At 37.2% G+C, this 25,475-nt stretch overlaps 1 protein-coding gene across 3 annotated transcripts in view; it reads right to left on the bottom strand.

Moving 5' to 3' along the window:
• LAMA1 (laminin subunit alpha 1) overlaps positions 1-25,475 on the bottom strand; it is a 99,800-nt gene that overhangs the window by 37,331 nt on the left and 36,994 nt on the right. For 2 of the 3 annotated variants that reach the window (XM_021386617.1, XM_021386618.1), the window contains exons 9-29: positions 25,283-25,388; positions 24,650-24,810; positions 20,603-20,743; positions 19,808-19,981; positions 17,713-17,814; positions 16,768-16,979; positions 15,327-15,438; positions 14,297-14,407; positions 13,415-13,542; positions 12,729-12,815; positions 12,151-12,362; positions 11,535-11,641; positions 9,923-10,103; positions 8,843-8,979; positions 6,625-6,861; positions 4,057-4,200; positions 3,518-3,697; positions 2,715-2,900; positions 1,901-2,028; positions 725-845; positions 461-592 (exon numbers count right to left, since the gene is read on the bottom strand). In XM_021386617.1, coding sequence (XP_021242292.1) covers positions 461-592; positions 725-845; positions 1,901-2,028; positions 2,715-2,900; positions 3,518-3,697; positions 4,057-4,200; positions 6,625-6,861; positions 8,843-8,979; positions 9,923-10,103; positions 11,535-11,641; positions 12,151-12,362; positions 12,729-12,815; positions 13,415-13,542; positions 14,297-14,407; positions 15,327-15,438; positions 16,768-16,979; positions 17,713-17,814; positions 19,808-19,981; positions 20,603-20,743; positions 24,650-24,810; positions 25,283-25,388 — 3,099 coding nt within the window. Of the gene's footprint in view, positions 1-460; positions 593-724; positions 846-1,900; positions 2,029-2,714; positions 2,901-3,517; positions 3,698-4,056; positions 4,201-6,624; positions 6,862-8,842; positions 8,980-9,922; positions 10,104-11,534; positions 11,642-12,150; positions 12,363-12,728; positions 12,816-13,414; positions 13,543-14,296; positions 14,408-15,326; positions 15,439-16,767; positions 16,980-17,712; positions 17,815-19,807; positions 19,982-20,602; positions 20,744-22,232; positions 22,315-24,649; positions 24,811-25,282; positions 25,389-25,475 lie in introns of those variants that run through there. The other variant, XM_021386619.1, reaches the window with a different exon arrangement.

Raw genomic sequence — 25,475 nt, 5'->3', positions numbered from 1 at the left:
TCAGGAAGCCCAAAAGAGCCTCTTAAAAGCAGCTGAGAGAATATTTGCTTCAAGAGAGACAAAGAATTTGACTTCGACCTTGTCTGTAGTGTGGAATGGCTTAGTTCTTCCTTTACTTCTCCTATTTTGTGTGATTAAGCAGATCCTGACCAGACCAAGGAACAGAGATCAAAAAGTCACACAGCAAAGCAGATAAACTGAATTCATACACACAAGTTATTTATAAAATATAATTAAACCTAAAATTATTAATCATTTTTAAGATAGTGACCAAAAAGCTTGATAAGTTTACTGAATAGACTCTATGGGAAATAGTACGTGGATTTATAGATGTAGATAGGGAAAATTATAGTTTTTCCAAACAGTATAGCCACATACTATTACCAGAAACTCCCTTCATAGATTATAGTCATTGCATGCTAAGCTGAAACCAATGTAAAAATGCATAAATTGTACATACCAAACACTTTCCGGTTTCAGGATCACAGGTTTCACTGTGATTGTTGCATTGACATGGCACACAGGGTGCTATAATAGTATCTCTTACACTGAATTCTTTAGGCTTCTCCCTGTAGTATCCTGGAGCACAGCTCTATTTGTAAAGGGAATAAAATTAAAAAAAAAAAAAAAAAGATTATGGTTGTCAACAGTTACAAACAATTCTGAAAGTCATTTGTGTAATTTTATTATTATCTGCCACAGAAAGAATTCAAGTATTTAGTACCTGACAGGAGAATCCAGCATAGCCAGCAGGACATCTACATTGCTCTATAAGATGAGCTCTAGATCTGCCTAGATGCATCTCTTCAAACTTCACTGCAATTTCCATTGAGATATTTGCAATTCTATAAGATAAGCGTAGAAGACAGCATGAAGATCTAGAGAAGGTCTAACACCAAAACTAAGATAGAAACATTTTTATATATCAAGGTAAGAGCTACCATATATACTCTCCCACAATCTTATTTTCCACATGGAAGATACCACTGCGCGTGGCAGGAAGGTAGGAATTAGGTTATGTTTAAGGTCCTTTCCAACCTAAACTATTCAATAATACAATGAGTATGAAACATCCCAATAAAATCTGAAGGTATTTTTAATGGATATATGGGATTTCAAGACATACAGCAAAAATATCAGAAGTACTTCAAAGTAATACAGGTTGATTCTCATCAGTTTGCAAAAACTGACAGATTCACCATGCAAGAGTATGCACTTCAGCCTCAGAAAGACTAAAGAGAAATACAACAGCTCTGCTCCATGGATGTGTAAAGATGCAAGTATATAAGGTTTTTTTTGGATGCATCTCTGCTGGTGTTGTTGCTTCTAAACCACCTGATGCAACGATCATATGTTATCTCCTCCCTTTCATTAGTAACCTATTTCTGTTCAAGACAGCAGTAAAATGTTATTGTTCTGAGGTGGGAATATTTCACTACCATAGACCACAGTATATAAAACTACAGGAAAGGACCAGATTTGTACAGACACAAGAACTCAGAGGATCGTGTGTTTCAACTCTTCTACGGCAAAATGAAAAACAAAGAAAAAATTCATTACCCGTAAAAATAACTTGGTAAAGGAATAATACAGAAAACATCTAACTATATTGCCCATCGTGTAGAACACTGCATCAACCTGTAAAGCTTTGTGCTTCCTTATGGGCATTTCTATCAAAATAAGCAGTAGAGATATTTACTGTCTTATAGAAAGAAATAGAGATTCTGTTTGAATTTAAAGGCAATAAATGTTTTCTTACGAAAGAGGAATTTAATTTATAAGTAGGAAACAGAAGATTCCTCTAATTTGAGTTAAATACTTACTGTATAGTTCAGCTGGGACTATTTCCAAGTTAAATTATATTAAATGCAATAAAATAAGCAAATGCTTATTGCTTTACCTGCTTTGCTGTAATCCTTGGCCATAAGATGCCTTGATAAGGATGTATTCAATATTGCTTAGCACAGACATGAAGTCAGAACGTGAGACAGGCTGGTCAGACACAGAATTAAAATACTTCCAAGAATCCTAAGGGAACATAGTACACATAATTAAAACCATGAGTGTTTAAGTTCACTTAAAGTTAATGGTCTCTTCCTTCTCATACTTTCTTCTGGAAATAGAGTTAGTGACTGAGTCTATACGCTTTGCCCCAGAAAATCCAACATCTGGATCTACGTTAGAACAAAATATGTTTTTATACCATTTCCTCTCTCTTTTCCTTCTATGTGCCTAAATTCCATTCCTAGTTTCTGCAGGACAGCAATTGCGGCACTACCTTTTTTTTTTTTGGCTTGAACTATAGGACCTAAACAGTCAAAGGATTAGGACTACACAGCACTCTTATGTACAGTTTGATACACAGATGTTTTTTCATTATGTCCTGCATCCTATCAAGACTAGCTCTCACCTCAGTCCCAGGCAGCAGAGCTTTAGGGATCAAATAAGGTCACAGTTTTGAAATCTGAGTTTCTCTTTGTAAACCTTCCTATGGCAACATCTTCAGCACTTTCAAAAGAGGAAACAATGTCAAAACGTTATCTGCTTCTATAACATGATTTTCTCAAACATTTTTTAATGAAATAGGTGCAACGTAATCCAGTCTGTTTGAGATCAGGTATGCATTTCTCAATGTATTTACTTAAATATATGGGGCTTCTCTGTAAGAGCTCATATGAGATACACATCTCCATTTCGGCAACATTTTAGCTTACCTCCTTCATTTCTACTTCTTTCTCACTTCTTATTCCATTTTCTGGAGAAGGGCTGTCTACATAGATGACCAATTTGCTGGTACGACCCCCTTTCATTAGAATCTGTGGCTCAAAATTTGAGGTTCCAAAGCCATCCAAAGCATAAAAAGCAATGGTATATCTCAGTTTGCCTCCATATGCCATGAGCTGTTTGGATATAAAATCATTATTTTTATTTATCCCAAGGTTATAGCTACTAGTTTTAATGTCATCAGAAGATTTGAAAACTGACAGCTCTTTGATAAAATGGCAATAAAACATGAAAATTGATTTAAACTCAGCAGTTTTTGCACCAAGGTTAAACATGTATTTCTAAAAAGCAGGCAGTTTCTTCTTTAGGACCTTTCAAGGCGTATATTCAATTTTCAATAAATTCCTAAGTAGTAGAGATTCCATGATCTATATACTGAATCTAGTGTCAAGGTTGAAAGCCCTTTCAAGTTTCTAAACTACAATTGAATATATCACACATTTCCCCCCCCCCCCATATAATTTCTGGAAAGTAATACCATAATTAAATATGAGTGTTACCCATTATAGAATCAAGTAAAATCTCATTAGAAAAGGGTAGTGCAAACATATAGTTTGTGCTTGCTATAATTAAGTTCATTTATTTAATTATATTCATATAATTTTATTACCTACAAGAATTGAACTAACACAAAAATTTTATCAAGATAAAGTGACCATTATACAAAAAACGAGTGACATTTATAGACTGAAGAAATTATCTAGAAAGCATTCTAACTATTTAATGGTCTCACCTGGTCTCCCTGAAACTGCTCTGGTAGCCTCCAGTAAAATGTTTCTGTATTTAAGTACTTTCTGACAATGGCAGCGTCCAGTAAAACATCGGGAAATTGTGAAAATACTCCTTCCACTGTTCCAGTGAGGTTACTTTGAGCTACTACATGCAGGATGGACTGGTCTGGAGTTAAGGTTATCTACAACATGAAGAGCAATAGATTCATTTAACAAAAATATTTTTATCCCAATGTAACATACCGTTAATAGTCTTAGTATCCTTTAGATAGTCAACAATCCATTTTATAGTTATAAAATCCCAAGCCAAAAATATTGGGGAATATTTTTAAACTCAATTTTTTTCAAAATATGTGGAGTCAAACACGAGGTTTCAGAAATAAGACTACTTTTTTTTTTGCCGATTTGCCAAAAGTCACTGTCCCTGTGAGCTACCTGTGAGCACGTGGTTCATGAAATATATGCAACCTTTTGGTACACCAGTGTGGCATCATGAGCATAACACCAAACTCCACCCACACATTTATATCACTCTACTTACAGGAATTCTCACATGATCTTCTACTTCCAGACAAGATGTAGACAATCCAAAACAAAAACATGGAGTACAACCTAGTGCATTATTAGCAGACAGAGCAAAAGTTCCAGGCTTACACTCACTGCACTGTAGCCCAAATACATTTTCCTGGAGGAAAGAGAAAAAAAGCACAGCAGCACACTCACATTACTTTGCTAGCAGTATATTTCATTTCAATTACACAACAACGTTTTTTAAAAACATGGAACATAAATAAACTTCATGTATTCAAATTCCTAACTAAAAATAGCAACTATGTTCTTCCACTGAAGACAAAACCCTTCTTTCCCCCACCCCCATCTAAAAAAACAGGCTCTTCAAGCCAAAAGAAGATGCTCAATATTTATAGAAATCAAGGGACATAGTCCTAAGCATTTGTTTTTGCATTTAGTTCTCCATTGTTAAGTCCAACTTGAAGAAACACTAGAAAAATTAGTGTCGATCCCATTATTAATCAGAAGACTGGAGAGAGGCCTATGAGGGCATATATTTGTTGCATTGAAGTAAGTGTTCTATTACCGTGTTTTTCAATAACAGTCCAACCTTTTCAAAAAAAAACCTGTATATTACATTTCTGTGCTTAGTATTTCCTGTTTTTAATAAAAGAATGCCCATTCAGACTTCAGTATTAGCAAGATACCTGAGATAATTCTTAAGTATTGCTTTTGTTTATAGTATAGGGAACACAAATTTGAACATGCAACATAATCAGATTAAGAAAAATGTTGAGATTATCCGTTTTGTATTTATTGGTTTCTTCCTATCATTATGAATAGGATTTTTAAAAGATCAGATTGTATCATCTGAATTAATATACTGTTGGCATTCAAGGCCAGGCTGGACGAGGCTCTGGGCAGCCTGGTCTAGTGGTTGGCAACCCTGCCTACAGCAGGGAGGTTGAAACTAGACGATCATTGTGATTCTTTTCAACTCAGGCCATTCTGCAATTCTGTGATTCCAAACCTAATAAAATCATGTGTGAATGAGTTGAAAAAAAATTCTCTGTACCTCATTTTTCTCTATTATAAGAATACAATAGCTTTTCCACTGGAGTTTTCTTACATTTAATTAGCTTTCAAAAATGTTTTCCATTTAGAATGGAAGAAGCTGTAGATATGCTATCTCTACACAGAGAACAAAATAATAACCTGTCAAAACAGCATGTAAGGAATTTATACCTTTTTAATTAAGAAAGAAACAACCCTTTTGTCCGCAATTGTTTGAATCTCATAGATGGTTTCAGAAAACTCAAGATGATTATGTGACCTACAATGTGAAGTGTAACTCTGGCAGCAGAGTATTCCTAGACTCGATGAAGGAATAGAATTTTCCTGGCTTAAGGTAGTAGCATTTTTTCTATATTGCTCATTGCATAAGAATTAATTTTCTTCAATGGTCCTTTTTCCTCTTTTTCAACCTTCTATGTGTACTGGAAAAATAACCTTTTAAATAGCAACCCCAAAGGAATGCACTTATGAGCTATTATTATTGGCACTATTTGCAAAGCAAAAAGCAGCTGGCATAAGTGAAACACTCAAAAAATGTATCATTAAAAATGGTATCAGATGGCATTAACAGCATACAGAGAAATATAGTGACATTGAAGTCACTAGCACCATTCTCATATATTTAATAAGGTTTGCAAAAATCTTGTCTCAGAGCTTTTGACCAGTACATTGACCTATTCAAAAAAGGTGTCTTTGCCCTTTGTGAGTCAGACAGAAATCGAGCAGCAAAAGAAAAATCAAAACAAATGCATCCTCAATCCTTTTTCATTTCTACCCTACTGTACTAATACATGAAAAACAGGATTCTGAATGTACTGTAGAAAGGACATTATAGATATTCACTTAGCACAGAATAAACATATGAATTTTACATTTAGCAAATGCAGTCAAATTGAATTTAGGCCTACAGTGAGAAAGACTGATGTCAATAAATATGCCAACTCCCATAAAAGATTTGAAATCATCGTTCTGTCAAATGTACAGTGGTTGTTCTGTAAAATTAGCAAGAATTCAGCATTAGTCAGTTAGAAATGATCAAGCATGGGTCTGTTCTCCACTTCTTAGCACATATCTACATCAATTCCATGAGTTGTGTCTAAAAGAGAAATGCAGTCCTGTGCCTCAATAATTCTATGACCACAAACTGAAAATGAAATTACCTGGCTGCTTCAAATAGAGGGTAGTAGGAGAGGCAAACTAGCATTTCTAGCATTATCTCAGGAACCTCTGAGAAGAGAAGTAACAATGGGGTGTTCCTTAGCATTAATGCTCTCTCTTTTGCCTGCAGCAGTGTTTGCCCAACCTGGGAAACTCATCTTGCAGTTTTTAATCCAGCTGACTCATAACAAGACTGGCTTAGCACTGGCACAGAAAATCCATTAGGGGTGATTTTTTGTGTACTTAGAAATATCTCAAAGGAGGGATGCAGTCTAAGATTGTTTCATCTGTACAGTTTCTATGATTTTTATGAAATAAATTATGAGAAACACCAATGTGTCCCAAAAACGTCTGAATACTTCAATACCTTGCAGGTACAGATGCCAGTTTCTTCTTCACAGCCACAAAGTCCTTCAGTGTCATCACACACCTCTGCTTTGGTTCCGCTTAAGTCACAGTCACAGGCAACACAGTCCGGGTAGTCCCTGTAGCCTAATGCGCATCTGGAACAGTTTTGTCCTCCAAATTCAGCTTTGCACTGGCACTGACCCGTCAAAACATCACACTGGAGACTGTTTGAACCAGAGTCACTACAGTTGCAGGCCTTACAGGAAAAAAAATCATTAATAGATCTTTAAAATCAATTTTGTTACAACAGCAACTGGATAGTAAATTTAAAGTTGCCATTAAACCTCAATGTTAGTCAACAATTACTACGTAATATAAAAGCAAACTTCCACATAGACATGGAATAGCTTCATCTTTTAAATGAAGACTTGTATGTCATATTTCTATTAAACAGTGGAATGTAAAATGTAAGCTTTGTTGATTCCCAGAACTGGGTTAGAACCAAAGGAGTTGAAGGAACGAGTCCAAGAAGATAAAATTCAAAAATATCTTAATTAAAACAATATTTCTTGAGTGTAATAAATAAATTATGGTAATGTTATGTAAATACTGGACGAAATATATATATATGCACACATACACATATAAGTAGAATAATTTTATAAATATATTATAACATTATAATATATATAATATATAAATTTTATAAATAGAATAGAAAGAAAAATCTAACGCTGACATTCTTCTAAGTCTTCCAGGAGCTTTAATAGAGTCTACAACTTGCTCTAGTTTTATTAGGTTTTTGATCAGGAACTGAGAATCTCACTAAATCCAAAAGTAGGAAGTTTAGCATACACTGCAGTTCAGTGCACAAAACCTACAAGCATATTTGTGTATCCTCTAGCATTCTTCACACATTTGTTGCTCACCCTTTGTATTAAGCAGACTTCTCACTCTCTCAGTACTATGTATTACACTGCATAGTCTAACACACTTTACGACCAAATAAGTTTACAACTCTGCCTCCTAAATACCACTAAAGGTCTGCAGTTCTGAAGGTTAAACTCTGTTTTATCATAACAGAAATAATTTACATGTATTTCCATCTCTGTTTGCCATAATGATAAATAAGGACTTCAAGCTACTCTTAATTGATCACAGTGCTTGACTTGAAAAAGGTTGTAAGCAAACAGAAATACTTTTCTGCTCAATCAATGTGCCCAGGAATTGATTACAAATACTGGGAAAACACTCAATTTAATTCAACTTTATCACTAGCAAGAACTGTGGAATCAGCCTGTGAAATGAAAACTTTAAGGGGTGATAGTCTGCCACCACCATATCCTTACCCAAGTGAAATGGCACAGGCACCAGCACACTGTATTTACAAAATGTTTACATAAAGAATGAGAGTAGCTTGACAATGCAGAGGTTTAAAGAAAGTTGTTATAAATCATGGAGACGGCAAACTCTGAAGAAAGGACTATATTACAGGGCTATTTTATCATTCTTGCTCTAAAAAATTAAAGACAAAAAAAGAAAAGTATTGCCTGATGTGCATACTTGTCAGGTACTTATCATATATAAGGACCGATATTGTCAGGATGATTATATTTGTGGTTTCTCCACTGAAATTGCCCATTATACTCGTGTAATTCTAAGACTTTTTAAAGTCTTAGCATTTAAAAAATAAAGATTAATCCAATGCCATATCTGACAGGAATTTACTGGGAAAACCTAATGGTATGAATGGTTGATACTCCTCAGATCTGAACTAAAGTTGCATTTTAGTGCTTAAAAATAAATGTTAAGCTCCACTCAGGAAACATAAACTAACTACCTTATACCATTTATATTTTAAATATTTTTTTAAAGTGTATAATGCCTTAGAAGATACCAATATTTCATTTTTCTTAAAGTCATAATATCAATCCTTGGTTAGCACAAAAACTATGTTCCTTGCTTAAGCGACTAACAGTCAAAATACACGCTTCAAATTTCTTAGATGTTCTACACACCTACCGAGACATTCCGGATCAGTCTTTTCAAAGACAGCATTCTTAGAAAGTCTTTACACTTTAAAGTCTAGCATTAGCACTTTGAAACATAAAATAACAACTGAGGTCCTCAAAACAAGAGTCCAGATCTAGCATGAGTATATGGCTTTAGTAAACGTTTAGTAGCAGTTTAGTAATACTGTTTTGAACTGTCATGGCTTTTCAGCCAGCCTACCATACCTTGCAGCCAAGTTTAGGAGAGAGTCCCCAGTGATTTTCTTCACAGAGTTCACATTTTGGTCCCCGAGTATGAGGGGGACAAATGCATTGACCAGAATCTGCATTACAGTTGTTCTGAGTATGAGCACAATCACAGGCTGCAAAAGAAATGGGACCAAATGATTAACTTGCTTTGCTTTTCCTAAACAGAATAAACTCCACAACTGTTGATAATCTTACTTTTCTTAATGATACAGTATGGCACTCCTTGTACTCTTTGTCCCTAGTTGAGAACTAAATTACAACCAGAGTGGCAATTTTTTTTTTTAATTGAAAATCCATCATTCCTGTTTGATGTAGCCTGTTTGGTGATTTAAAGAGCAAGGCTGCGTTTGCACAGGGGAATCAACAAAGCCAAACAAAATTATTGTGGAGAAAAGTAAATCTATAGGGGAAACTGCTGTTATAAAGGATGCAAAACTGATCAGGGATTTGATCATTAAAAAAGGCAATACTATTCTTGCTAGAAAGCAGAAATTCGGAAACACTTTTTTAATTGCTTTAATAAAATTCACAGATTTTTCAAGTCTGAAATGGTAAAAGGTACCTTTGGGTACCTTTTGGGTACTTAGGGTACAAAGAGATCATTGATTCCTAGTAAAGACACAGCATATCACCCCACTGAAGATTTCACATTACTATACTCTAAAAAAATGTCTCTGTGAGGTTGGAGAAAGGGTAGGCGTCTCTTTAACGATATACTGTGTTGGAATGAGTATCCTATTAACCTGATAAATCTGAAGATGGCATCTTCTCAGCTAGGATTAAAGTTTTCCCTTACTGGGAAAATATAATCAATGGTCCGTTTTATCAAAGAGGAAATCATATTTTGAAGAATTAAACAGAAAAAGATATTGTAGAAGTTTGCAATAGTAGTAGTTTTTAATTTTTGTTCCCTAACTTAATCGAAGTATTAGGAAACCACTCTTCAGACTGCTTGGAATATTTATCAAAACAACTGAACTTTGCAGGAGTGTAACATAAAATACACTGCTGAGAAATTTCACGCAGCCCCTGAAAGAATCATGGATTAGAACTTACGTGTACAGCCGCCATTCTGCAATGAATGAAAGCCATGAGCACAGTGATCACACTTTTCTCCAGCCACTCCTGGTAAACAGTGGCACTGCCCCTGATGATTGCAGTCATCAGAGATGGAGCCAGATTGACTGCAGTTGCAGGGAATACAGCCAAGTCCAGTAAGCAAGCCATAAAAGCCATTCTGTTGGACAAGAAGGAGATATGTTAAAGTACACTTAGTCTGTTGGTTACTTTCCCTGCCATCTGATCTGCAAGAATATTGATCAGCTTTGTGTGACTGCTATGAGAGGACTACCTGGCCTGATCTCTTTGCTGTTCCCAGCTACATGCAAGTATGCATTTGGGTGAAGAAATGAATACTGCAATGCTCTCGTGGTCCTCTAATCTCATTAGTGAGACTGTGTTTTAAACTCTGACATTATTTTTAATTAAAGCCTTTCATGAGGGCAAGGGTAGGCTGTGCTGACAAAGCACAGATTTCTGCAAATTAAAGAGCAGAACAGAGCGTGTCAGTGACCTGTGGTACATGTAATTTGAAAAGCGTTCAGCTCAGCTGGCACAGGGGCAGTAACTGGGCACAGACTTTCTGCTCTCGTCTCTGAGTCAGTTCCATACTCAGCAAAGACTAGAAACTGCTGTTTTGTCTCACCAGTGAATACCTATTTGTTCTTGTAACAAGCCTGTCTTTTAGCTGAATCTCTTTTTTGGTGTTCAGCCATGATGTATTTATTATCACTAATTGCATTTTTCAGATATTCCCAGAGTTCATTTTGCAGAAGCACAGCACTAAGATGCCTTCAGGTCTGTTAGTGGCCTCTGGTTTGGCTTTTTTCAGTCAGCAAATGTGACTGCGCCCTGTCACGCCTGAACAGCCTGACTTAGAAGAGGGCTGAGTCACAGTTTCACATCTGCAAAAAGCACAGGCAGAGCAATTTGCAACTACAAAAACCTGTCTAGACAAACCTTTGGTCTCCTCGCCAACAACAGGTCCACGCTCCCCTGAATTTATTTGCTGCTGTTCTCTGTATCTGCTCTAGTCTGAGTTCATCCTCCTTGAACAGGGATGACCAGAATATTACACAGCAACCTAGATAAGACCCTACTGGTATATTAGTACTGTCTGTCTCAGCTGGAAATAACTCACTGACATGTCCTAAATCATATTTGCCTTTTCTATAGCTGCATCACACAGGAGACAGAGGCCTCCTGTAGTCCAGTAGTATATTCGGGACTTTAACCTTCTCAGTCCATCTCAGACCACACAAGTTCTCTTCTTAGATTCCAAGTTACATTGCATTTTGTACTACTGAAAATCATCTCTTTTCCCCAAAACACTTCTGAACTATTTTGGTGTCCATCAACAGTTTTGTGCCAAGGCTATAAATTAAAGTATTGAACAGACTGATCAGACTGGTTTCTTACACAGCAAACTTGAGTTCAAATTCCCAGAAAAATATGAAGAATGTGAAATAAACTCATATATCGAGCTTTCAAGCAACCAAAAAATTCCTTTTGTGTCTCCTCACACTGATGCTGGTATAACAGCAGATAAACAGGCAGACCAAGATATGAAAAAAACACAGGTATTAGGAACAGGTAAATATCTGCTTACCAAGCACTTGTCACATTTTTGTCCAGTCACATTTGACTTGCAGTGACAGATGCCTGTCTTGTGATGACAGACACTGGAAAGGGAACCATTTACATGGCACTCACAGGCTTATATTTAGAAAAAGAAAGAAAAAAAAAATTCATGTTTATATACATGCATTTGTTAGTATGCAGTATTCCAAATTTGTTACATAATGTGTGTTTTGTCTGTTCATCTATATCCTACAGATGTTAATATACTACAGCAAAATTTGCACTACACATCTGGGCTAAGAAAATACACAAAAAGCAACAACAAACTCTGTGAGATACATTTAGGACGTTCATTTCGTCCATCCTCACATGTAAAATTCAGAAGCAGAAAATGTCTACAGCAAATCACTGGAGGGGGAGCATTAAGCAAGCCGGGAAGTTTCAGAAATATGAAGTGTCAGACCCTAGCATGATATATTCCATCCTCAGGCTAAACAAAACCCATAGTTTTCAGTCTGCACTTATCAACTCAAAACCTGAAGGTTCACTCTTTTGGAAAATACATGGATCTTCCCATCCATTCTGCTACATGCAGACCACAATTTTCTGTTCTTTACATTCTCAGACTAATAATAACAGCTTACCACGGCAACTTTTCTCAGTCACTGCATCCCCGTAGTACCCATCAGCACACTTTTCACAGTGATGACCTGCTGTGTTCCCCACACATTTCAAGCATTGGCCTGTGACAGTATCACAATAACCATCTTCTTGAGGGTCTACATTGCCACTGCATTCACAAGGAACACACGACTGTCCAGGCACGAGTGGATTTCCATAGTAACCATTCGCACACCTGCACCAGAGATCAAAAAACTTTGTCATAGAACAGCTCAGGTTGGAAGGGAGATTAAAAGATCATCTAGTCCAACCTTTCATAAAGTTTGTCTAGATTAAATTACCTAGCACCCTGACCAGTTGCGTCTTGAACGCAGCTGAAATGCAGTCATGTCACTCTCCTCACTCAAGAGAGTATTTCCTATTAAATTTTACTCTAGAGTCAGTGTATTACAAGCAAAGACAAAACGAGGAAAAATTTATTAGGAATGTTTTGTACATGTGGTGTGAACAATTCAAAGTAGATGGGATGGTGAATAGCTAGTAAGGACAATCACACAGATGCCTTACCCACAGATACCTTACCCAGAGTTAACATACTTACCTTTCACACCGAGAGCCGGCATAGCCTGGAAGACATTTATCACAGACAATTCCACCTCCTTCACTCAGCTGGCAAGTAGGACTGAAACTATCAACAGTATTTGTGGAAATTAGTATTAAGACACAGAAACACAAAATACTTACAAACATTTGATACCCACTCCTCAAATCCATGCACCTATTTATATAACCACATAACTGCACATTTATCTAGATTAACATCTATGTTTTACACATCACAATATGTCAAAACATAATTATCATTTTCAGAAATTCTTCTGGAGATTTTTCTTTTCTTTCAAAGGAAGATTTTAAAACTTTCTAAAAGCCTGGCCCTTCTTCTAGCAAATTTGTCAAGTATGCATACCAGGCTCCTCTGTTTCAGGCACAACAATTCTGTCCTTCTGTTGTTTTCTGAACATGAAAGATAACTGTGATTTTGTTCCAAGTTCAAGGACAGGTCTAAGTATTTCTTTTTATACTTTGTGTACAAACTACATGAGCTCACTCAGCCTGTCTTAGCCTACACTTGACAGCCTGACAAAACAATGTCTCTATGACACAGGCTCAAATGAAGAGGGAAAGACAGCTCCTTCTCTTTCTCTTTTAGATTTCACACCATTTTTCTTTATCTCACATTCCAATTTTGCTAAAGATGCAACAGAAAATCTGAAACAGGCAGCTTACTTGTTTGCAGCAGAGCTCAGAGGACAGGCACAGGGCTGGCAGTCCTCAGGAGTTCCTTGGGATGGACTTCCATAAAAGCCAGGCAAGCACTGATCACAAAAAGGTCCTGTTGTGTTGTGCTGACAAGCCTGTGAGACATGGCAAAAAACTTTTCATATTTACTTCTTATGTTTTTTCACTCCCCTGAGGGATCTCTGCAGGAGTCTGCACGCAATACAGCATTAAGATTCAAGGAAACAACCACGAACAACTTTGAAAATAAGATTTTTTGTTGTTTTTTTTTTTTGACCAAGTTACAACAGTTCCTCATTGTTTCTTTCCTAAATTTTAAAATGTAACTTTTCTTTACAAAACGTTATTTAAACATGAATTTAAACGTATTTGTCATATTACAAACATGTACAGTAACAAATTTCTTATGTATTTCTTGCTACTGTTTTGTCATTGCATTTCTGAGACCTTTAAATTTCATGAGAGATCTGAAAGCTAAATCTTCAGAAAGGAGTGTATAACTTCCAGCGATGTCAGTCATGGAAGATACACATACCTACATTCACACAGCTTAATTTTATTCAAGTTTTATTGTCAGCTTGAGCAAGCAAAGTTAAGATTTTTATCAGTCGGTATATGTTGACATTTTTTCTTTAGTTCTAATTATTCCACACTTGAAATGATAAAATGAAATAAAATCTTACTTAGAACACTTTATTGGAGCCCCCTGAACATGCACAGTATAGGTAAACAATGAATGAAAGCAAAATACACAATTTGTACCCATAGCTTGAAATTTACATACACCATAAACTTGTCTTCCACAGCCAAAATGCTCTCCTAATTTCTAAACAGATGCTTAAGAAACAAACACATCAGAGGACAACTTACAAAGCAAACACCTTGAGTATCACATTCAGTTGCATGCCCGTTGCATTTGCAGGGTTGACAAATACCACCAAAGAGTATTCCATCCACCCGGTAGTACCCAGGGAGACAGGACTGAAAAGAAATGGGGAGAAAAAGCAGCACCATTATGAGCGTTAAAAGTAAGCATCAAATCATTTTCAAAGAGAACACTTCGACCACCCACTGACTTGTTCACACTGTGGTAAACTGAATGCTCTTTCAGCTCTGTTGATGTCACTTGCAACTCTTCTCTAATGTTTTCAGGTTTTTTTTTGTTTGTTTGTTTGCTTTTTTAAACTTGAACTGGATGAATGGAATAAGAATTAGCACCATAAAACTTTGATTCAGCCCTTTGTACCCTAGAGACACATAAGTTCAGTTTTCTGCAGTTGAATATATGAATTTTGTTATTATAGGACAATAAAAAACAGATGGTCTGTCTCATCTGCAGAATCATTAATGAAGCTATGGCACATGGCTTCATATTGAAATTATTTGTCAAAATAATTCCTGCTGTTCTGCAGGTGGTGCTCTGCCTCCACAATCTTCTATTCACAGATATATAAAATGCCACCTAGCCTTATGCATTTGACCCTTGTGGTATCTTCCGAAGACTAGCATTCCTCCCTGCTAAGATTCTTACTGCCTCCATAAACCTAATTACATAAAACAGAAATGCACTGAGCAGTTCAGATCTAGCTCTAGGAAAAGAGCTATTTGTGAGTAAGGTAAGCCTGAAACAGCTTCACGGCGCTTTTACAGCTGCTCCCCCTGCAACACTAATGCTGCAGCATGTAGGATCATCTTTTACTGACACCAAATAGAATTCAGGAAGTAAGCTTAAAATCCTATTTAGCGTATCTAGAAGAAAATATCTACAGTACTGTGTACAGTACACAGCATTTCACCACAGAATATATACTTTTATGGCAGTGTAATTAAAGGAAGCTTGTCTTTAAAACCTAGATCCTTCCAGAAAGAAGATCATTTTGCACACACAAAACACTGTTACCTCGCATGATATTCCTGTGTAACCTTGAGGACATTCACAGAATTCCACATCTGGTGCTGAAGAAAGATCTATTACATTTGCATTTGCATTGTCCAGGGTCACTGAGTCCAGCCTAGGATCAAGCCAAAAAAAATCACATTATTTTTTTCCCAAAATTTGATTTTGAACAATATGGTTCTGCGTGACACATACCACTGCATATGTTACCACCGACTATGTTGCTCCGTGGCAGCAAGAGCTGAGGAATAGTCAAAAATCTCAGCTGTAAAAATACTGTGATTGTATTGTTATCACTGCATTTCCAGTTCTCAGCTGGAAGCAGATTTGCCCTCATCAAGTTATCATTATTGTAATTCCCACTGTCTTGGTGAGTTCTCCTGAAGTAAGGTTTAATCAAGAACTCTCCCTTTGTTATTACAGAAGTACATGGGTGGGGCAGCCTTCTATTGCAATCCTGACCTAAAATAGCTTTACTACATCATGTATAAACTACACATATGTTGCAGGTGGGTAAGTAGTGAGAAACAGCACTAGTTCATTGCTGGCATATACAACAAAACAAAGCAAAACCCTATAGTACAAACAACATTCTGCAGGAGAGAAAATTTTCTCTGGTAAACCACAGGAGTGGTTAGCCATAGGTAAAATGATTTAAGTGAATCTTTACAAACAATTCCACAAAGTTGAACGCACTATCCCTAAATAGACATAAATATAATCACTCCTCAAGGGCTCAAAGTGAATTTTCTTCATGCTTAACTATCAGGTCTAATGCTGTTGACATTAAATGCTACAAAACTAGGGAATGAGGAAGAAAGGCTATTGGTAAGGCTAAGGGAAGTAAGTAAATAAGTGATGAAGCACTGGAACAGATTCCCTTGAGATCAGTAACGTTTTATTCCTGTATAATTTGGAGAACAGGTAAGAGAGATCTACAAGGACTGATGAAGATACTGCTAATGCTGACTTGAGACTATGAAATGATGACGTAATCCACTCCAGACCAATTTTCCTATTAAGCATTCCCTTAGAAAAGAGCATCAGAACATCTACAAACAGATATTAAAAGAAATTACAGCCAGCATCTTTACTGGCAGGTTCTCAATAGTCAGTGATGGATTAACTTGCCACATACCAAAATAAGCATACTTTTTAGAGTTTAGGAAGTATTTCTCTCTAACAAAGCTGCCATTGTAATAAAGCTTTAGGGAAGATTCCTTTAAAGTAGAAAACAGTGATTCTACTTTACATATCTTTAAAACAACCACATGCCCTTTTCTGCACATTCCACTTGATTGTGGACAACACTAGTCTTAAAAATGTTTTCTTCTAAAAATTATTAATGCAAAACTATAGGAATACTGAAACCATGAGCAATGTTTCACAGGCTCAAAAAATAACATGAGTATATAAATTAATTTTACTGTTTTCTGTCCCTTACCTGTACACGGCTTTTTTGGCAATGTTGTAGTTGGCCCTGATCAGAAGATGGGTCACGTTCACCAGAACAGTCATCAGCCTTTCTCGGTCTATAGCTTTTTTTGTACTGAAGTCTATAAAATTCTCTGATACCAATCTCACTGAATTAGAGTACTCCTCATAGGGTTGTAATGACAAACCTGCTGTTCTTGTGCTCAAAATCTGACCGTTGCCCTGAAAGTGAAATCAGAAAACATTTTTCGTATTTATATGGAAATTTCATTTAGCTCTTACATTTAGTGTCAGATGCACATCCAGATAATATAGAAAAGAAACAACATTACTTTCATTAGAAAAAAATAATATTTAAAAAAAAATTATATTTTCCATAGATTCGGGAAGATTACAATCCCATTCTCTTTTTGTTCAGAGACTTCAGAAATACTTGCTTTTCTTTCAGAAAAAGAATTAAATTTTAAAAAAAATCAAACTCCTCTACAAAATGAAATCTCTTTTTCTGCTTTATTCTATTAATAAGTATGTATTACAAAATAATGCTTTTTTGGAGGTGCCTGAACTTCATATGGAGCCTTAGTTTTTAACCACAACGTAACTCCAGAAAAGTAAGCAAACAGCAAGAATATTCACCTGCTTCATAAACATAAGTTATTCTAGCTCATTGTAGTTTAGTAATTACCACCTCACATGTTTTTAACAAGGTTGATACTTAGGCATTTATTTTCTGAAAAAAAAGAAATATCTGCCTACAGTTTCTGAGAAACAAAGCAGAAAATTAGAGGATTGAGTAGCAAGAAAATCTTGGTAGTGACTTTCAAAAAGGGATTTAGATTTGAGATCTAAGGAGGACTAAAAATTATTGCTACAGAAATACTATTTTCTTTTCTTATCTTTTAACCTATTCATGGATTTCTAATGTTCGAGTAGTAGTCAGCTGAAAACCATTCACCTGAATGATGACATCCACGCTAGATATTATATCACTGTCCACACTGTCCATAGGAATGTCATAAGACACTGTATACTTCAAGTCTCCACCAAAAGCTGTGAGCTAAAATAATAAGAAAAGAAAGCCTTAATAACATAATAACCTCCAATCCACACAAAGAAGAGACATGAGAAAGTCCAATGTATTTTCCCCAAAATTAAAATAATACATAGGCTTGCAAACACCACTTTCCAAAGAAAAATTAACAGGCTGTGCCTACCAGCTCAGGGACAAGTGCTAACTTGTTGCTGTTCCAAGGGGGAAGCCAGCTGAAGGCTCTACAGATGATTTAGATAAGGGCCCTTATTCAGCAAAACACCCACAGGTCTTTCAACAAACAGGAGAGGTTTATGCTACTGTCCTAGCCAAGGGGCATACGATGTTGGAGTTACTCACATTCCATATTCCACTTTTCATGCCCCGTAACTCCACATCTGCTGCTGACTACTTCAAAGTAAGTGAAAGAATTTTAGCAGTTAGACCTACATTAAATGTATATCAGATGAGGATTTGAGTGAACATTCCCCTGTGAAAAACTACTCCTTAAAGTTACACTTCTGAGACTTGTGCTCATTTTGTCTGCCACTCAAGTAACTGTGCATAAGCAAAGAGACCGTACTGAAAATAATTAAGGAAGTGAGGTCACTTCTACTCAGCACTAGTGAAGCCACACATGGAGTTCTTCATCCATTTTTGGGCTTGTCAGTACAACAGAGATGTGGACATAATGGAGAGAGTCCATCAAAAGGCCACGAAAATGGTGAAGGGACTGAAGCATCCTTCATACATGGGAAGACTGAAAGTACTGTGAGTGCTTAGCCTAGTCACGGCTCAGGGGAATCTCATCAATTTGTATAAATATCTAAAGGGAGATGCAAAGAAATATACGATCACAGAATCATTTGGGTTGGAAGGGACCTTAAAGACCATCTAGTTCCAACCTACTGCTGTGGGCAGGGCTGCTATCCACTAGATCAGGCTGCCCAGGGTCCCATCCAACCTGGCCATAAGCACGGGGATGGGGCATCCATAATTTCTCTGAACTTCTTTCTTCTGAAAGAAGTCGGAGCCAGGCACAAGCTGTTTTCAGTGGAGCTGCAATGGGACAGAAGGCAATGGGCACAAAATTGAACAAAGGATTCTCTCTATGAACATCAGGCAGCAATTGTGTGATGTGAAGCTGATAGAGAACTGGCACAAGGTGCCCAGATTTTGTGAAGTATCCTCCTTGGAGGTATTTAAAGATGTCTGGACATGGTCCTGCACTCTAGGTAACTGTACTTGAGCTGGGGGATTGGAGAAGATAGCCTGATCCCTTCCAACCTCTATTACTCTCTGACACTGTTGCAAAAAATTAAGAAAAAAAAACAAGACTGAGAGCTCTCCTAGTAACCAGGGCAAAAATTAACACTAGTTGGTTGGAAACTAACAAATCTGAAATGGGAGATAGGAAAGAAGCAGGTATGATGAATTTAGCAGTCTTGTCTAGTGTATCAGACAAAGCGCGAAGGGCACCAGGCTTGAGATAGGAGTCATGAGCATAGGGAATGTGAGCGAAAAAGTTAGTAACAATCAAGGTGAAGACCATATATTGTGTAATCAAAGATAGGCTGAGAGCAAAGTGGGGTGATGCGTGAGCTCAAAGAGCAAGAGGGGGATTCTGCACTATACTTAGCCAGGAATACTACAATTTGGGGAACAGAGACAGATGAAGAAGTCTGGTAATCCTGGTTTTTATTTGTACTTTGTAATTATAGAAGATATTTCAACTATATTCAGATTTTCTTTACTTCCCATGAGCTAACCAAAGAACATACACAGCAAACTCTGAAGGTTTCAGGGCATAGAAATACAGCACCAAATGAAAAGACAACTCTTTAAGCTATACATGAAAGATGTAAGAAGAAAACAGATGAATTTTTGGTACACTAACATCTCAGTAAGAAAACATTCTGATTAGCAGAAATATATCTACTGTTTATGTACAGTGTTTTGGGAGCAATATAATGTGATTGATGTAGGAAAACTGGAGTTCTGACCTCAAGTGAGAACTCACTTTATTTCCTAGATATGGTTCAGGTGCTGACCAGTAGTAAGTATGTTTCAGTACTTTCACAGCCTCAGTGTTGTTGATGCTTATTTGACGGGGTCCATCAAATTGGCTTCGCTGAGGCTGCACACCCCTTGCATTATACAGATCAGTAATAAGCCATCCAGTCATGTCAGAAATCTGCAAGAAATCATGGTTATAATGCTGTAGTGAGGCTCAATGACACTGAGAAAGTAGTCACTAAACCCATCCCCAGATATTCATATGAACTAGTGAATCCATAACACTTTCATTAACTGAGTCCCAATATACACAAATGTGGTACCACATCATATGATGAGACTAGGACTGTCTGTCTCTGTAAAAGTTAGGAACATAAACATAACAAGTGTTATTTTCATCCTTCCAATAAAATCACCAAGTATAATGGAAATACTGCCACAGGCCACTCTAGTCTTGCCCAGGAGGTATAGGAGTAAGGGCAAAAGTTTGCATTCATCTCTTCAGTATACAAAAAAACTTTAACAGTACAAGATCAGAAAAAAAGAAATTTCCACTGCATTATCACAGATTCCACTAGCCAGTGCTTCTGGTATTAAAGCAAACCAGCGGGCTAAAGCCTGCAGTGAAATGACGTATTGACTACATCAGAGCTGCCAAATGATGTTGAAAATCCATTCCTCTGTAAGGAGACACATGCCAGAATTTAGATTTAGCTCAGGTACATGTCAAAGAGAAATACAGTACATGTTGCAGCTGCCTGAGGAAAGAGTATTAGGTCACTGATGTAGCATATCATACCTGACTGATGGGCCATGTTAGGCTGTCACAGACATCAGAAACCCCAAAACAGAAGCATTCTGTGCAGCCCTGAGGATTTCTCTCTTGCAAGTTGTAGAATCCTGGTTTACAGAGGTCACAGTTTTCACCTTCTACATTCTCCTGTGAATGGCATATAACATTTGTTTCACATTGGCACTATTATGGTAACAATTACAGTGGCTTAGATGGGATTTACGTATAACAGCATTAAGAAAGTTATAAAAGAAAACAGATTTCAGCATAACAGGCTTATTGAATAAGATTCAAAGCTTAAAATGAAAACTGGAAAAATTCATCAGAATTTGCCAGTTCATCAAAATCTAAATATACTCTGGTAATGGTTCTGTTACAGTGAAATTTCAGCACACAGGTAGGGTTTTAAAATCTGCCAGTTTGCCTGTCTGTTCCTCTAGTAGCTTGAATTTCAAGTTCACTCTGGAGAAATTAAGATGGCCTACAGCACAGCTTGCCTCTTAAGGCCACCACAGCCAGTTTCAAGGCAACAGTTCCTCAACCACCCATTCACACTTGCACCCCACAACCATCTCTTCCCCACTGCCACCTCTTTGTAGAGGAATGCCACATGCCACCCTTTTAGTTCCTAGCACTGGCTTGATGCTTCATTGGTAAGCAAACTGGGTACTTTACAACACCACGCTACACACCTCTTTCAATGTAGCATTTATAGGGGTAAAAAAAAAAAAAAAAAAAAAAAAAAACAAAGCAGGGCACTCGGCATTTTTTCTTGATAGGTCTGTGCAGATGTTATGCAGTTATTTATTTATTTATTGCATAAGTTTAAACAAGAGCTGCTGAGAAACAAGTATAGAAAACATTGAGTAAATATCATCAGATTCTGTAAATAGATTTCAGTGGGTATCTCTACACAGTAAGATGCAGAACACTCCTCTACTAGCAGGAAGGAGTCTCTGTGTCACAGCTTCATATCAGGACAAGACATCACTGCCCTATCTCAGCCTTCGGTTTCTACTATGAGAAAACCTTCCCACAAAGGCAAAGAGGATGTTACAGAGCACCTCACAAAGATCCCTGCTACACATGATGAGGACTGCACGGCGTACTGTGCCTTGCATATCTGTATTACTCTTATGAGAAAGCCTGCATGAGCTCTGCTGTGCAATTTGAAATGCAAAGCCTAGGAACTAAATTCCGCCCTCAGAAGCAGCTACCAGGCTAAGGTCCCTCCACTTCAGCCAGGAGAGCCACTCCCAGTTCTAGACTTAGATTTGGTTCCATTGAACAAATTTCAGGATTACCAGAGAGAAACCTGAACCCTTTAGTGGCAACCCTACCAATGGCCTACTTCTATGGACCAGTGCTTGGCACATCAAGTTTACAAAAGGCCTCTCTCTAAGCAGGTAGGTTATGAGCTTCTATAAGCAATATAGACCAGCTCTATAAACGACATGGGAAAGCTAGATAATTATTCCATCCTTTATTCAGAAGAGGAGGACTACTGCTTTCTAATTGTTAGCATTTGTTCTGCTCACAAAGAAGCAGAAGAGCTTCTGACAGGTTCCTAGAGACACAAGGCACGGTATTTACAGGTAGATCAACAGTCATATACAGAAAGAAGAGTTGACCTCACCCTGCTGGTGAAGGGGTTCCCTGACCATAAAACAGTCTTTCACAGGAAACAGCCTAAGCCCAAGAGCTGCTCTCTCTTCAGTGACTGGCCCTAATATGAGCCCAGCGTGGTTCCGCCCTGGGTCCACCGCTTCTGGGCACATGGGGAGCACAGGTGCAAATAATTTGCCTGTGCTCCCTGGGCCAGGGACATCCCTTCACCAGGTGCTCCATCACCAGCTCAAGCCACAACCTAACAGTTCCCCTACAATATTTAAATATAGGAAAAACACCATATAAAGGGAAATCTTCAGATTATCCTGAAATAATAGGATTTTAAAATCTTGGATTTTTTATAGAAGCAATAACTATATGGTTTTTTTCTTTCAGGGTACCCTTGGATTGCACATTCCATTTTGTCTCTGTAACATTACCTGGAAAAAATGACTTCTTATTTCTTAATGAATACTAAAAACCTTATTTGATGACTAGACTTCAAGAGCTGTTGTGACTAAAGCCTTAGGGATAGGATGTGACTCTCTAATTAAACCTCTACAATGGAAGAAGACTGAAGGCAAGGGCTGTGTGCCCATAAAGCTCAGGGAATAATGCAGAGTGGCTGTTGCATAGAAGATCTTATCTCAACACAAAGGGGACTGGAGGACAGCCTTTGTTTTAGATAAACAGATAGCAACAGTTAAATGGATGAACTAGTGAAAGCGTTTCTCCCTGGAGTTCATTTTAAAAGTGTGAATATCTCCCTAAATTAGCCAGACTAGCGTGAGAGAGTAGTGAATGTGGTGCTCAGACCAAAACAGAATATAAAAACCAAAAAAAAAGTAGCAAAAGAATTTTGAAGAGTAGCAAGCTTGAGCTGGCGTCAACTCACATTGACGTATTTTCTTCCCAGCAACTGGGGGCACCCAGTACTGTGAGTATATAAAGATGACTTTTGGTACCGCTGTGAGTATATAAAGACTGCATTAGTTCCCAAATGAGAACCACATTTGTACTGTGATTCAACTGTGTATTGCACTTGCTGTTTTGTCCTTGTATAGTGAATTCAGTACACTGCTGTACCATTTTTCTAAATTGAAATCTTAGGTAACATCAAATATCTTTTATTATTATTATTATTTGATTTAGATAGGAAGCATTTCTCCCTCTACACATAGAACATCTAAAAGAATTTGGTCAGAGAGTATCAGACTGTGAGAGCTGTGTTTCATAAATGATCAAATATTACGAAATACAGAGTGTAAAAGGGAATCATTTGCATTACTGAGTTTACATAGCCTACACAGGTTTAGAAACTAGAAATCGTGTCCCCTTCATTTAATACTAGGAGGACACAACTTCCTTCTCCAAAGTAATTGGGCTGATAGCTAGTGACGTTCTCAGTGATCTGGCCAAAAAATTCTGTACGCCAGGCTCGTGCCCATGACATCACTGAAAGGGGACAGTTTCTTGTTCAGTTTATACCAACATTTTCACCCATAAACTGCAACAACAGCTATAACAGTTTTACTCTAGCTCAAAAGCAGGCAAAACATTTGTTTATCATTTTTTCTCATTTAAATTATCTGCTCAAACTATTTCTTTTTTCAAGACTCTGGTTATTCATACACTTGATGTTTTGGATTACATAAATCTTGCAGAAGAGATAAGCGCTTTCAGAAAATCTGTCAAACAAACCATGGGTTTGTTTGGCTCCTACTTGCTGCCATACTTGGCAACAAATACATAAACTACTGGCTAACATTTGGTTCAAAAAATTGTATGTTACTTCTTTAAATATTGACACAGAACTTTGTAATAAAGTTCAGCAGAATCTACAGCTGCAGGATATTTCAAGGGGGTTGGACACTTACCAAAATAAAAGCCATGGTGAAAAATCTGCTTTTTTGTTAAAATTGTTGATGGTTTATATTTTGTAATCAAATACAATCAGATTTCATACATACGTCTCATTTAGTTGTTCCAAAAGTCCCTCCCAAATGCAGAGTTACTTTGCAAAAAGCAGGCATTATAAATACACCCCTTCCTTACATGTGGTTAGTGGCTTTTAAGAGAAACATTAGCTCATTGCTAAAAACAAACCCAAGTAGGTATACTGTCATTCACCCTGAGATCCCTTCTCACTCTCAGAAGTGCAGTTATTATTCAGTTTTAATGTCAGTCAGGCGCATTTCTATAGAAAAACATATAGAATCCTCAAAAACATAGCAAACTATTCAACATAAATTACCACATTTTAAATACAGAGAATAGTAATTTTAAGTTCTAGTTTGTTGGGTGTACAGTCACACCAAGTTATTTGTTATTAAAGAACTGATGTCTCTAGTTAATGAATAAGTTTCCCATACTAAAAGAAAAAAAGAATTTACAAACTCACTCCACAGATTGCCTTTTAAACAGAAATGACGGTTTAATACTCACTTTGCAAAGACAAGGTTCTGTGCATGGATCTTCATTAATGCTACCAATTAGGCTGCAGTTGCAACGCAAGCAGTTTGGATAACCCCTATACCCAAATGCACAACGATCACATTTTTCTCCTGTGTAACCTTCTCTGCATTGACACTGCCCTGGCCAAGTCCCTTGAAGAGCAAAAACAAACAAATAAGAGAAGGCAGCATGCTGGATTCAAGATGTCTCAGAGCACGTGAGTATTTTAACATTCCTTTTTTATTATATTCTGTGTTACATTCCACCTAGATACTTGGCATAATGTCAGCCTCACCATCTATTTTTCGTGCTTAGAGTACCTGATGCACAGAAGCTACAGCGGAATGGATTTTGTGACAGTTAGAACAGCATTCATAAGCAACAGTGTCAGATTTCAGTCCTTCACATTGTTTCACATGGTCAGAGCTTGTCATCTCCCACACAAGACCACATTCAGGAACCTGACATTTCCCTCACCTCTCCTTTCTAAATATTTACCATTGTTATGAAGTGGTACCTAACTGGCAGCCATTGACAAGAAGGTACTGTTCCCGCATACCTTCACTGCCCAGAAATATTAGCAAGATTTGAAGTTTAGAGGAAATACATTTCTTGCTCTCTTACCATGCTGTGAATCAGACTGGTGCTCGTCTTTAACGCAGACAAAACTCAGAGACCCAAATGGATCGCAGCCACAGGGATAGCAGGGGTGATCGTCGTAGGGAGAAACCTATGAAACAAATGTTCTATGTCAAATTCTCAAGTTATTAAGTGGGAAAAATAAAGTTACATCTGTTTCTTGTCTGAGATCAATGAA

Source organism: Numida meleagris, chromosome 2 (assembly GCF_002078875.1).
Source record: "Numida meleagris isolate 19003 breed g44 Domestic line chromosome 2, NumMel1.0, whole genome shotgun sequence".
Lineage (NCBI taxonomy): Eukaryota > Metazoa > Chordata > Aves > Galliformes > Numididae > Numida > Numida meleagris.
The sequence above is the reverse complement of the archived record's forward strand: the minus strand, read 5'-3'. Positions and strand labels throughout refer to the sequence as shown.